The 14,015-nt window shown below is 43.2% G+C and overlaps 1 protein-coding gene across 2 annotated transcripts in view; it reads left to right on the forward strand.

Annotated features, from left to right (window-relative positions):
• The first annotated feature begins 480 nt into the window (after nucleotides 1-480).
• Nucleotides 481-14,015, forward strand: part of ntn1a (netrin 1a) — a 71,611-nt gene continuing 58,076 nt past the window's right edge. For both annotated transcript variants that reach the window (XM_075462603.1, XM_075462604.1), the window contains exons 1-2: nucleotides 481-777; nucleotides 940-1,988. In XM_075462603.1, coding sequence (XP_075318718.1) covers nucleotides 965-1,988 — 1,024 coding nt within the window. In that variant the 5' untranslated portion in view covers nucleotides 481-777; nucleotides 940-964. The remainder of the gene's footprint in view (nucleotides 778-939; nucleotides 1,989-14,015) is intronic.

A 14,015-nucleotide genomic window follows, 5' to 3' on the forward strand; every position in this document is an offset into this window, starting at 1 on the left:
CCCGATTCAGGAGAGATGTAAAGTGCTAAATGACCACGTTAAATCTGCTCTGAAAATGTTTTATTTTTCAAGAGCTGGTCATCATCCGATTAAAAAAAGTCATTCTATATCCCAAATGACTCCTGGTAGGAGGCGTCTGCTCTTCTGAAGCCGCTGAGCGCAAGTTTGACTCCACAGTTTCACCATTTATTGCCAAGAACTTTTTCTATTTTGATTTGATCCCTTAATTTATTGGATGACCTCAGTGGCTGCTGCTCTGTGGATTTAGAGAAACCTGAGCTCAACACGAGGCATTTTTTATTTTGCCTTTTTGCTAGTCATTTTATATTAATCTTCCTAATTTGATTTACAGCAGCCCGTGGTCGTATATATCAGGTGTCGCTCAGACGGACTTGTGGGAATGATCTGTTTTTGCTCCTGCGGTAAATCTGGCGCCTCTCCGCGCGTCAGTCTTCTGATGCGCCACCAGTGGACGTCGTTGTTCCGCGTGGTGTCACCTCGCAGGATGAGCTGACCTAAAGCAGTGCCAAGCGAGATCTGCGAGTGAAAGAGCGGCAGGGGGAGAGAAAGGGATTTTTGAAAAGAGCGGCAGGAGGAGTGGGACTTGCTATAAGGACACAAGCGACTCTAAAGTCCAGCCGCTCCTCTGTTTTTACGCATAATCTTGGAAGAAACAAAACAACAAAAACAAGAGGAGCTGTGTGCGCTTGATTAAGAAAAGAAGTCTACCCTCGCCGGCATTTGTTTTTTTTTGTAATCACTTTAAATTATTCTCAGGTAAGATAAGTTTTATATATATATTTTTCAACATAACCTGACTTGCACGTGATGATGTCCGTATTGCTTGTCTTGGAAAGTGCCTAAATGATATCAAACACACTTCCCTTCTCCTGTTTTTCTTTCTTTCTCTCTCATGCTGCGTCCTCCTCTCCCCTCCAGCTCCGGGCACACTTGTGGACCTACCATGATAAGGGCTGCGGATGTTGTCGTGCCTGTCCTGCTCGCCGTGTCCATGTCTTGCCCGCGCGCACTCGGCGGCTACGGGATGAGCCTGTTCGCAGCGCAAACCTCTCCCCCGGACCCCTGCTACGACGAGCACGGCAACCCGCGGCGCTGCATCCCGGACTTCGTCAACTCCGCCTTCGGAAAGGAAGTGCGAGTGTCCAGCACCTGCGGCAAGACGCCGAGCCGCTACTGCGTGGTGACATCTGCGGAGAAGGGAGACGAGCGGACCAGGAACTGTCACACCTGCGACGCGTCCGACCCCAAGAAGTATCACCCACCGGCGTATCTAACGGATCTCAACAACCCTCACAACCTCACCTGCTGGCAGTCCGACAACTTTATCCAGTTCCCGCAAAATGTCACGCTCACTCTGTCCCTCGGCAAGAAGTTTGAAGTCACATACGTGAGCCTCCAGTTCTGCTCCCCGCGTCCTGAGTCCATGGCTATTTACAAGTCCATGGACTACGGGAAAACGTGGGTCCCCTTTCAGTTTTACTCTGCCCAGTGCAGGAAGATGTACAACAAGCCCAACAGGGCCGTTATCACCAAGCAGAACGAGCAGGAGGCCGTCTGCACGGACTCCCACACCGACATGTACCCCCTGACCGGCGGCCTCATCGCCTTCAGCACGCTGGACGGCAGACCGTCGGCTCACGACTTTGACAACTCCCCGGTGCTGCAGGACTGGGTGACGGCCACGGACATTAAGGTCGCCTTCAGCCGGCTGCACACGTTCGGCGACGAGAACGAGGACGACTCGGAGCTGGCCCGGGACTCTTACTTCTACGCCGTGTCGGACCTGCAGGTCGGAGGGAGATGCAAATGCAACGGACACGCGTCCCGGTGCGTGAAGGACCGGGACGGGAGCCTGGTGTGCGACTGCAAGCACAACACCGCCGGGCCGGAGTGCGACAGGTGCAAACCTTTTCACTACGACCGACCGTGGCAGAGAGCCACAGCCAGGGAGGCCAACGAGTGTGTCGGTAAGTCCCAGCGAGTGTGTGATGCTGAACATTAAGATTGAAATTACCCACAACAAACAATAATGATATGCAACGAAAGTTCATATATAATAATAATAATAATAATAATAATAATAATAATAATCTGCAGCGAAAGCGAGTCTGAATAAAAGCGCTCGAGGCGCACGTTCAGCAGGATCGAACTCGGATCGAGTCTCACTCAACACGAAAATGCAATTTGAAGGTCCATTTGGCTCGTTGCAGGCCGTAATGGAGGCTTTCAAACCACCTCAAACGGCACCACTGAGCCTAATCACCCACAGCGGCACTTCCCACAGCCCGAGCCCACCGCTGCTGCTGCTGCCTTTTAATTTAGTCGATGAATCCCGCAGAAAAGTCACCACAGCGGTAATTGAACACAGAGCTTTATGTATCTTGTTTTTTAAAATTTCATATTGTCTCACAGCTTTTTTTTTTTTACACAAAAATCAATCGCGAAATAACGTTTTAAAATGCAATTAATATATATATAGATATATCTATATCTATATATATAGATATAGATATATATATGTATCGCACATTTAGTCTGACCGATTGATAATTATAAAGAAAATCACAGTTGAAAAACTGGAGTAACTCGATTTCATGACTGTTGGTTGGTTTTGCTTTCACGGGATATCAAATGATGATGAGCATCTCTGCAGAGTCTTTGAGATCAGCAATATTGGCTTTATCGAAGCATAAATAGAAAACTGGGAGGCAACTTGAGCAATGACCAAATGAGCCGGATGGCTGTGGCTTTTAAGCGTGTATTGCGTTTAAACCTGAAAAGAAGAGGGCAAAAAGCAGCTCTCTGGGATTTCCTGCTCTTTGAGTCTGAGAACCACCCTGTTTTATCAGTGATCAAAGTTAAGGTAGTTATGATTCATTCCAACCTGCCACAGATAGGTGAGCCGGCACAGGGCAGATAATCTGAATCCATCTTTGGCTTGTGTCACTTTCAGCTCTGAATTTGAGATGCAAGTAAGAAAAGCTCAAAATGTGTGAAAAGTAACAGCTTGAGACGATTATTTAGATTATGATTTGCATCCCTAAAGTGGTCCCGTTTCCGGAGGGAAAAAAAACTGCTTTCAGTGCTTCTGTATGGGGAATTTTATTCAATCTGAGTTCACCAATCAATCCTATTCTGTGTATTACATGACTATCAAATCCTTTTTCCCCCTTACTATGTTTCTATTTGAGCTATTGGATGGAAAAGTGTTTAAAACATGAGGAAAAACAAAACAAAACAGAAGAGCAGAGACTTGCTGTAATCTGATGTTTGATGAGGTGTAGAGCAACAAGGAGGACGGGAGACAGCCGGTGAATGAAAAGGATGAGCAGAGAGACGTCTGATAATAGACGCAGACACTAAAGGTTCTGTGTGACTCCTACAATCACAGAGAGACAAAGCCACACCAAGCCCATCCGAAGCCTTACATTTTCCATTCAGCCGCAGGCCTGCAGAGGAACGGCTCTGGAAACGGCTCGACACCAGCAGCACATGTCAGCCACTTTGAAAGGTTTCTGTTTGCTGGTGTCATCCATTCCTGAAGCCGGTATTGGTGGCAGATGTGAACATGCCGCTAAATCAACACGGGCAGTTTTGTTGAAATGTCGGCACACTGTACATACTGTGAGTCACATCGAGTTAAAGAAAGCAGGGTTAAAGAGGTTTTTGCTCTTTAAAGTTCAGTTAGCATAACCAGTTCCAGCCCGCACGCCCTGCCAGGGGAGGTAGAGAGTCATTTTTAAGCACTTTACATTCAAGGATGCAATCACAACTGTGTGTGGCATTCTAAGCAATAGAATAATTAATATGGACTTGCACTAAGATTATCCAAATATTTCACAGCCTGGTTTAAGTATTTATGTGAAGCTTTTACAGCTGTTCACATAAACATAATCTTCTGTAAAAACAGTCACACGAACCTTGAGTGGGCCGTTGCATTCACTGAAAAATCAGATTACAATTTTTATTTTTTTTTTACCTTATCTGAGCCCCAAAAGCCTGCCACTTACTGCATCCTTCACGTTTTCTGCAGAGTACTATGGAAAGGTTTTGAAGAAATCGCACCTCTGTAGGTGCAGGGAATAATGGTGTGGAAAGATGCAGGGGTTTATTTTGTGGGCCAAGTTTAGTGATCACACTGACATCTGACAGTTGAGACTGTCTCTGGCCTTTCAACAGGATGTGTTTAGAGGAAAAGTGCATCTGTGTTTCGTGAAAGGGCTGGTAATGTGCAAATCTGCGGTGAGCCCAACATACCCTGACACTAGATTTTCTACCAAATGCAGAAAAAAAAGTCGTACACAGCACTTTCAAACACGCAGGTCGGCCTCTGTTTTAGTGCACTTTGCTGATTGCTTCCATTGGGATCTTAAAGGTTGCTCATGTGCTCTTCAGTGCATCACGATCCATTTGGCTTACTGACTCTGCAGCAAGGGAAATGATCCATTTGATCCATTTGAAATTATCCATAATGCAATGCGTTCAACAAGCAGCACCATCAGAGGCCTGTTTCAGTCTCACTTTAGAGGTGTTAAGTGAGGCTGCAGAAAAATTATGCCCGTGCCATACGGTCCTGTCGCTGTCGGAACACTCCTCTAAGCTTTGCAGGCTAAATGTGGAGCTTTTTCACAGAAATCCTTCTCAGCTCTCCAAGCCAAGAAAGGTGACAGTGTTTCAGCTTTTTATCAGGATCCTGAGTGGACTGCAGTCGGAGACCTTAGAGGAATATTTCTTTCCATGTAGATCAACTTTAAATGGGATATTTCTGCACTAAACTTGGTGTTTTTGGTTGAAAGAAAAAAGATAAAACAATAAGGAGGGGGTATCTTGAATAATTCGGGAAGAGCAGAAAGGCAGCTTGAAGGCATGTAGAATGAGGGGACCAGCACTGCACCGCACACTGCAGCAGGGCAGAGGGGAAGGGCTGAGGATGGAGCGAGGCGACAGGAGTGGAAATGAAAGAGATGGACGTAAGCGAGAGAACGAAAGATGTGCTACAGAAAATGTGTGAGAGAAAAAAACAGGCTGGAGAATGATACGGCCATGACCTGTTTGGTTTGGTTCAGTCTGACGAATGCCTTTTTTTTTTTTTTTTTTTCCCAGGCCATTCCAACTACAATGTAATGGGTATTTCTGGGGGGGACGACGACGTTTTTCTTCTGTTCCAAACCCTAAAGTCTTATTTGCACAACGATATTATACTTTATTTTTCCCCCGCATAGTTTTGACATGGAGGAGATTCTCGCAGTTGGCTGTAGATTTCCTCCCAATCTTATTTCTTTAATTTCCCATATGTGTTTCTGAACACGATGAGCCCTTTTCAAACCTAGAGCCAAGGGTGGGGCAAGGGTTGGTGCCAGATTAGGCAGATTACGATAAAACTGCTCAAAAGTAATGAAACTTGAAATATGAAATATGTCGTTTTAAGCATTACTGTCTCATCAATCTCTATCTTATTACATTGCAGGAAAATATTAACTGTAAGTAAAAACATAGATTTTTTTTTTCCCCGTTTGTTAAATGAAAGCCATGCAGTCGAAATGGCTTTTCTGAGCCCTGCATAGTGTCTGCAGGCTCTCTGTGTGCCTCTCGGGCTTCGTAGAAATTCTCCAACGAGGTGCAGCAAACTGTACGAAGGGCTGTTTTCTGTCATAGAGGCTGGAAAGTAACCAAAACCTTTTTAGAGATTACTGTTAGAAAATCAACTTGAAACTGCCACACAACGGTGAACTCAACAAAAACAGAAACTTGAAAAGTAAGAGAGACATTCAATCCCATACACTGATTGGATGATTATAGCCTTTCCTTTATCTGAATATCATCTACGCGATTTTAACATATCTGCTGCTTGCTTTTTCTCCCTTTTATCGAACTCTAAACTGCAGAAAGTACAGTCAATTGTTCCCAGGTGCCGTTTTGTGGCATCTGACTGACAGGAGCAAATAAGCCATGCAGAGGGGTTAGCGCAGTTGATTTGACATCCGTAAAAATAACTGAGTTATTAAGCCACAGCCACCGGAAGAGGGGAAAAAAAATATATATATATTTTGACTTGTTTTTTGCACTTTATTTGAGCAAAAAGAAAAGAGCTAAAAAGGTTTTTCTTAGGGCACAAGGTTCAAGCGCACACATGTTAATGCTTAAAAACAGCTGCTTCCATCCTTTTGTGAGGTATTTTATGTTTTATTATTTTCATGGATCGATGCCCAAATCTTAATGAGGTTTAAGATCTTTCCAGAGCAACAACTAGGTTGTGTGATAGCCGAAGCACTTTCCAGTGATGGTACAGGAAGGGATTTATTTAAAAAAAAATAAAAAATGCAAAGACAAAGTAAATATGGAGATTTGTCCATTTTCCACAACAATTCAAGTTGAAATTCAGTACAGATTCCACCATAATTCAGAAAAAGGAATTGTGACCTAAATAAACACATTTGTACCCAGATGCTTTTGATCTAGAGCAGGTTCTTGTCTTCGCTATCAGGTGTCGATAACCATTATCTGAAGTGGTCAAACATCACGTGCTGGTGATTTCTCTGAGAGTGGAGACGTGGTTGCAGGTGAAGATGCTGCATTTCTTCCTCACGGGTTTCTCTGTGGAAATTTATGTACAGTTCCGTAAGTTTTTACGTAAGAAAATAAGTCTGACATCTGGACAAGGGCCATGTCGTACGCAGCTTTCTTCAGATGTTTCCTTGCTGTTTTGTTTGTTTGGTGCCTTTCACACTGAAGGCCTGGTTGATGTTTAGCTCACCGTTGTGCACTTTTATGAAGCGGCATCCTTCATCTTCAAAGGTTGCGGCAGGATGCATTGTTAGACTCAGTCACAGCAAACAAAGCTGGGAATAAACTGACTGAGCAGCTTTGCACTTTGCACCGTCCGACTATTCCTCGCCTTTGCTCACCTCCTTCGGTGGCCTTGCATACACACAATCACATGCGCACATCTTCAGGTCTTCAGCTGTAAGTTCAAATGGGGGGGGCTCTCTCTTGCTTCAAGAACCTCTTTCCATGACTTCTTATCAGTGTTTATGACTGGTTTTGTAAACTAGCACAGAAATAAGTTGCGCATGGTCCAGACGACTGGCTTAGCCTTCTGTTTTAGATTCAGAGACCTGCTGTATCTCTCAAGCAGACAGAAACACGGTCCCCGAGCCAGTGTATATTGTAAGCATGGCTGATGGTACGGTATATCAAGTGCTGTAACTAAACACCAAAAAAAAGGCAGCCAGAAGGGATCCACACAGACCCACTCATATGCAGTGGAAGGGCAGTAATAATGAAAACCCTCCTGCAGCATAGGTCTGCAAATGTGTGTTGAATTGCCCACATGGTACCAATAGTCTTGCTGTCAACTGGAAGCCTATGTGTGTGTGTGTGTGTGTGACCATAAGGTTGAGGGGCTTGTCAAACAGCTCTTGGCTAATTTTACTGGGAAACTATGTGAGGCATTTAAAAGCGAGCTGCATCTAAAATCTAAGGACTTGAATGTGTGAACTTTTACCCTGGGTCAATAATCACAGCTGTTAAGTGTTGTCACAGTGTTGGAGTCCCAAACTATAAGAATTGTACAAACAAACGATAGAAAACGCGTCTATCATTAGATCTATTGATAAATCTTTACAGTTTTTAATTTGATAATAGAGTGCTTTAAAAAAAAAAAGAAAGAAAGAAAGGTGCACGTGCAGTCTCCTATCTGATTTCAGGTGGTTCATTCAAACCACAAATAGGTTTAAGGGATGATTTTCACCTTGAAATAGACTGAACGAATTTACCTCCTATCATGAGGTAAGGGCCTCATGATAGGAGGTGAATTCTGTGCCTGGTCCAAGGCTTGAGCTTTTGGATCAATAGTCACCAAGGTCACATAGATTAAAGAAAAAACAAAATCTATTTTGGATTTAAAGGGATCAATCCAATCAGAATGCTCTAAGTTTGGAAAATCTGGGAGCTGAGAGCTGAGGGCTGCCAGAAAAGTACATTTTCTCCATCGAAAAACAGCTCACACCTCAAGAATTTCTTAGCAGTTTGAGCAAACACTTTACACTGGGACTTTTTCACTTCTGCATCAGGCCGTTTCTCGACCGAAGAGCGTCTGTGTTGGTCTACGTCATTGCATGCAAGGTGGCTGCCCAACGTATCCTGCTGCTGATCAGCTGGGACTCAAAAGTCCAGAAGTCTGATCCTAAAATAACAACCATGAGACAGTAAAAATAAGCGAAAAGCCTGGAAAAGCAGGAATGGCATCTTTTAAGTCAGTGCAAAAAAATCCATGTCCAACAGCAAGCAATCCAACAAGTCTGACACAGCTCCTGGCGGACTCAGTTGGTCAGCTATAGAAAACATAGCGCAGCTGCCTCGCATGTAGTGATGCAGAGCAACACAAACAACCTTTAGTTGAGATACAGTTATAGTTAGCAAGTAAAGAACTGCATGATGCAAAAAGTGTATTACTCCATGATTCTAATCACGCTGACCACTTCCTAGTGCAGGGATGCCACTCACTCATATGTAATTCACATAATCCTACTTAAAAACAAAGGAAAAAGGAAGAGAAAACCCCATTAAAGTGAAATTCCTACATTTTGTCCTCAGAAGGATGTCAAAGTATCGGTATGAAATAAGAGTAAAAAACTGTTACAAGTTAAACTACTACTTTGTGCATTTCTGCAACCAGGGACAACACAAAAGCCAGGAGTGAGATCATTCCTACCAACAATCATTTTGCGTCAAATGGGAGCCATAACTGTGACAAATAATGTAGATACTGTTGAGTATGTCAAAGCATGGGAGATCTTGAAGCTATTAATGTCAGAGCTTGGCAGCAGCCCTTTGGAGCTGGAATTTTGGAGCTTGTTGTTGCTTGTCATGCGGTCTATTCAAGAAGCCGTTCAATTTTGATGGAGTTCCAGTTTTGCACAGATAATAAATTCTGACAGCCCTTTGAAGGGTGGAAATTAGTTTATATATAAAAACGCTCTGATAGAATGTGTGTTTGTGTGTGTATTTGTGCTGGGAGAGAATTGCAAGAAAGGCTGCCGCCATGCACTTACATCTGCATCTCTGTTTTTCCAGAGTTTTCTGCATGTTGTCTGATATTAGTCAAGTGGAAAATGGTTATTTTCATTACAAAAGATTTTTTTTCTGCGCCTTTGACGAGGCTCGGGTCGCACTGCTTGAGGTGATGGAATGCTTTTGGTTGTCAGAACAGGCAAAAATCCATTCTGAAGTTTTGCAGCCTGTGTATCTGTTGCTCAGTTCAGTGTCCTTTGGGCAAAATGAGCAGATCTGTGGCTGTAGTTTTGTTTCATTGCTCTGGCTACAGCACATAATTCAACACAGATCCTGCTTGAAGTGTGAGCCCGCATTTCAAGCCAGTGTCTGTGCACATGTGCGCGCAGGTCTCACTGCTCGTACGAGAAACGTGGCCTCTGTCTTGTTTTCTAAAAACAGTCTGGTAAAAAGCCATATTGCCTCTGAACAATAGCCATATTGCATTACTCTGTTGGCTTCGGGCCTGCACTCACTTCCTCTCGTCACCCTCAGTGGATCTTGGACTTACGGTGGACTGTGGCTGCTTTATAACAACATCCAATCAAGCCAGGAACTTAGTTGTCATTATCATTATCATCATCATCAGATTATTCATTATGATCAGAATTATCACTGCTGCATATCTGTGGGAGAAAACAGCACTCCTCTCACTCAACACGAGCTGTAACTCACGTATACACACACACATTTCTGCACTATGCTGTCAGTTATTCTCTTAAAAGAGACCTGGACATCCTGCACATGCTCACTAAAGAGTTTCAGCCATCAGATGAATGTTTTTGAAAGCACAAGCATGAAGTAGGCTTTCTGTACAGCTGTCAATAACAGCTGTTTCATTATTTTCCCTGGAACTCGATCATGGCAGGTCGCCTTCGGTGCAAAAAGTTAAATGCACTACACATTTACCCAAAAGAGTGTTCAAACATGACTAGGATGGCTCCCAAACATCTGTAAAAGTGCTGTTAGCTGTTGGATTAAAGAAAAGAAGGGAGCCTTACACTCAAAGAACACATGCAATCTTCAGCGGTTTGCTGACTTTGTTCGCTCCGAGCGACAGATTCTCCTCTCGGTCTCTGTTGGTACCTGCCTTTGTTGCCTGCCTTTTGCCTGTTTATATTCTTGTGTTTCTTCTCTAACATTTGACGTTACACAGGGTGTTCGTTGCCGCAGCGCTATCTCTCAGTCTGTGTTGTGTGCCAGTGGGTGTTTATGCAAACAGTAATTCTGTCCTGGATGGGAGCAGCTTTTCAGCGCCTGTGGAGACGTCTGTTAATGAATTAATTGGTGACTTGATGCCGTAGTGAAAGCTTGTCTTAGCCAAGGGAGGATCTGTGTGTATTGTCGGTTTGGCATGAGTTACAGCTGAAGCGCGCGCGTATGTGTGTGTGTGTGTCAGTGTGTTTGAAAAAGAGAGAGCGAGAGGGGGGAGTCTGTGTGCAATGGAAAGGTTTAGTTTGAGGGAACCAAATGATTAGGGGTAATTAAAACGTACCCAGACAAAATGAGCCTGTGTTCACACATAGGACAGAAGACACTCCGGTGCTTTGCTCACGAGCTGGATGAATCACACCAAGCTTGTCTCTCCTATGTATTGTGATTGACACCACTGGATAAATGCTGTAACACAGAGGCGACAGACGCTAATCAAGCAGGACATTGTCTGCCTGGAAATGTTCCCGCACAATTTTACTCATTGCTTCTAATAAGGAAAGAAGGAAAAATAACACTCCACTTTCCTACACAGCCGATATCACATTGAGTTCCCAGAGAAACTGTTTGGAAAATTGAGATATCGTCTGTAATTCCTCGCGGACACGTTGGCAGTCAGATGTTTGTTTGGCTGTAGCTGTTTCATTTCTTATAGTCAAACTAAGTGCAGCAGAAACACAGATACTGTATCGTGCAAAAGTCATTAGCAGCCCCTCATTTCCATTCTAGAAGAAAGTTGGAAATAGATGAAGCAATGTGTAGAAACATGCAAACAGTATATATATGGCAAAAAGAGAGTTATGCAATTTCAAAAGCTTCAGACTCAATATTTAGTTTGATCACTTTCATTCTTCTGCTCCCTCTTAGATAGCTTTATTTCTTTTTGTAATTTTTTGAGGTAGTCTTCAGGAGTAGTTCTCCATGCTTCTTGAAGGACATCTCAAAGAATTACTCTGGATGTCGGCTGCCTTTTGTTCCGTTCTCTGTTGAGATGATCCCACACTGCTTTAATAAAGTTGAGGTCTGGCCTCTGGGGAGGATTCATCACTCCATAAAACCTGTGGCCACTGATTTTTAGTCCAGTTCTTGTGTCATTTGGCATACCTCAGCCTTTTCTCCCTGTTTCCCTTCCTAAAGAACGGCTTCTTGACAGCCACCCTTCCATGGAGCCCATTTCTGATGAGGCTTCAGTGAACAGTAGATGGATCAGCTGAAGGTCCAGATGCATCTCTCAGGTCCTGTGTAAGGTCTATGCTGGATTTCTCCCTATTTCTTAAGGACATTACAGTCCGATTTTGTTCATCTGCTGTATATATATATATATATATATTTTTTGGCCAGCCACGTCTTTTGTTGTCCTACGCTTGTTCAGATTCTTCAAATTGTTTTAAAGCCAAATTACACACCATGCTGAAATATGCCAATTCTAAATAAATAACTCTTTGGGAATCACCTTGTTGGTACAAAAATACAAATTTATGTCTGTTAAACTGTGTTATTTTTGGCTTTCTCTGTCAATGTAACCAAAGAAATGAGAAGAAATTTGTCTTTGTGACAGGCTGCTAGTAACAAAGTGCCAAAAGACACAAATTAAAGCTGGTTCTTTGCTAAGCTATTTGTTATGTGAAGACAAAACACTAGTTCATCTCTTGAGTTATGCTCCTTTTTATGCTTGAATGATTCATAAGTCAGTGCTAAGTGGCTTAAAAAAAACAAAAAAGAGTAGTTTGTCAGGAGAAGAACTGGACTGAAAATAAGTGAAAAAAGCAGCCAATGTCCAAATAAAAACTTTTAAAGACTTTTCAGAAAGCCTGAACAACTATTGATCAAGACTACACTAAATCCCAAAGGTCAAGCTTATTTGGAGCAAAGTATGAAGAACTGAGGGGGAGCTTAAGATTTCCGCACAGTACTTTCTAAACTTTTCTATTCTACCTAGTTTCTTTATCTTGTTTCTGTTGTATCTTTTATCAGAGCCTGGTGCCTACAATACTCACAGTACATTTTAACAGCTTACAGTTTGGCTGGACATGACATCTTCAGGCCTGAAGAGAAACACTGAGTGACGGCCAGTAGCCCCAAGAGGTCATGTACAACTTCAATTAAAGATAGCAATAGAGTGAAAAAAAAAAAAAAAGATGCAGCAGCGCTCAATAAAAACCTTTAAATAGACACTATCTATAGTGTTTGAATTTGAATATCCCTTTCAAGCTCAAGACTGTGCAAAGGCCGACATCACACAGTCATCCAGTCATCCAGTCATCAGGCCTGAAACACACTGTGAGCGCAATCCTGATTCATTGCTTCAATATATCCAGCAGAGTGGTCTTTCTTGTTAACAAGACTTACAAGGGGAAAAGTAAACAGTGCAAGGAAACTTTGTTTGTGATAGAGAAATAGAGTGTATGCATGTGAAGGCATTGGCAGCTTTTCTGAGTTAACGGCAGGCAGGGTGTGTTTATGTGAGACCTGATCCCGAGGCCGGGGCCAGCGATGCTGGTGAAGATCAGGGCTGATGACCTCAGCACCTCTGTGTGGCAGCAGGTTACCAAGAAAGGGGCGCGTGTTTGCAGCCAAGCAAACATATATATAATGTGAACTGTATGCAACAAGAGTGTAAGAAAAAAAAAAAGAAAGCAAGTAATAAGGGAAGTGATTTTAAGAGAGAGGGGGTCACTCATCTCCTGCGCTGTGCCCTGGTTTGGGTGTTAGATAGAAAATCCTCCCATATTGCTTTCTTTTTTGTCCTTCCAGGTTGAAAGAAACACACCGCAACAAGTATTGAAGCTAGTGCAGCATGTGTTGTTACGTTACACTGCAATTACCCAAATCTGCTCGCACTTAAAAATGAAAGCCCTGGCACAGTTTGTTACAGCACCTCCAAATCTCCTTGTAGCTGATAGGGTTGTAACAGCATCAACAACAATGGAAGGAGAAAAAAAAAGATACTCTGTTGTGTGTGTGTGTGTTTGAAAGAGAGAGAAATAAAAGAGAAGGAGTCTTTTGTACATGCAGCAGCTCAGCATTCGATTCAAGGTGAAAGTCCTGGCAAAAACTTCTCTGGCAACATTCGCACTGCTCACCGACAGGACCACCAAGCACGGGCATGAGCACAGTGAGCTCAGAGCACAGGTCCTTAAGACTCACAGCTACAGATGATTAATGGCTCGATGAAGTTACACCTCCATGCAGCAGCCTGTTGGGCCGATTAGAGCGCCCCCCGCTGTTTCTGTAGAGCACGGCTGTCTTCCTCTGAGTGAACTGTAACCAGCTGGAACTTGAGGAACAATGTGTGTGTGTATGGTGGTTAACTATGTTGTAAACTCTTTAGTCAGAGTTTGTAACATAGATGTACTGCACTTTGTAGAAGTCTGTAGAAGACGGCTGTCGAAGAAAGCTGGAAAAAGATGCAGGAATTTAGTGAAACGTGTGCAAACATGAATAAATTACAGAAAAGAAGAGAAGTAACAGGATGTGTAAAATTCTAATTAGCGGGAACATCAATATTTAGTTTGACCACTTTCATTCTTCAACACAGCTTGAACCCTCATAGGCAAGCTTTGTTTTTTTGTAATTTCTTCAGGAATTCTTCAGGAATAGTTCTCCAGGCTTTTTGAAGCCATTCCAAAGCTCTTCTTTGGATGTTAGCTGCCTTTTGTTCCATTCTCTGTCAAGGTGATCCCACACCGCTTCAATTATGTCAAGTTCCAGGCTCTGGGGAGGGTTCATCA

This window comes from Odontesthes bonariensis, chromosome 4 (genome assembly GCF_027942865.1).
Source record: "Odontesthes bonariensis isolate fOdoBon6 chromosome 4, fOdoBon6.hap1, whole genome shotgun sequence".
NCBI classification, from domain to species: domain Eukaryota; kingdom Metazoa; phylum Chordata; class Actinopteri; order Atheriniformes; family Atherinopsidae; genus Odontesthes; species Odontesthes bonariensis.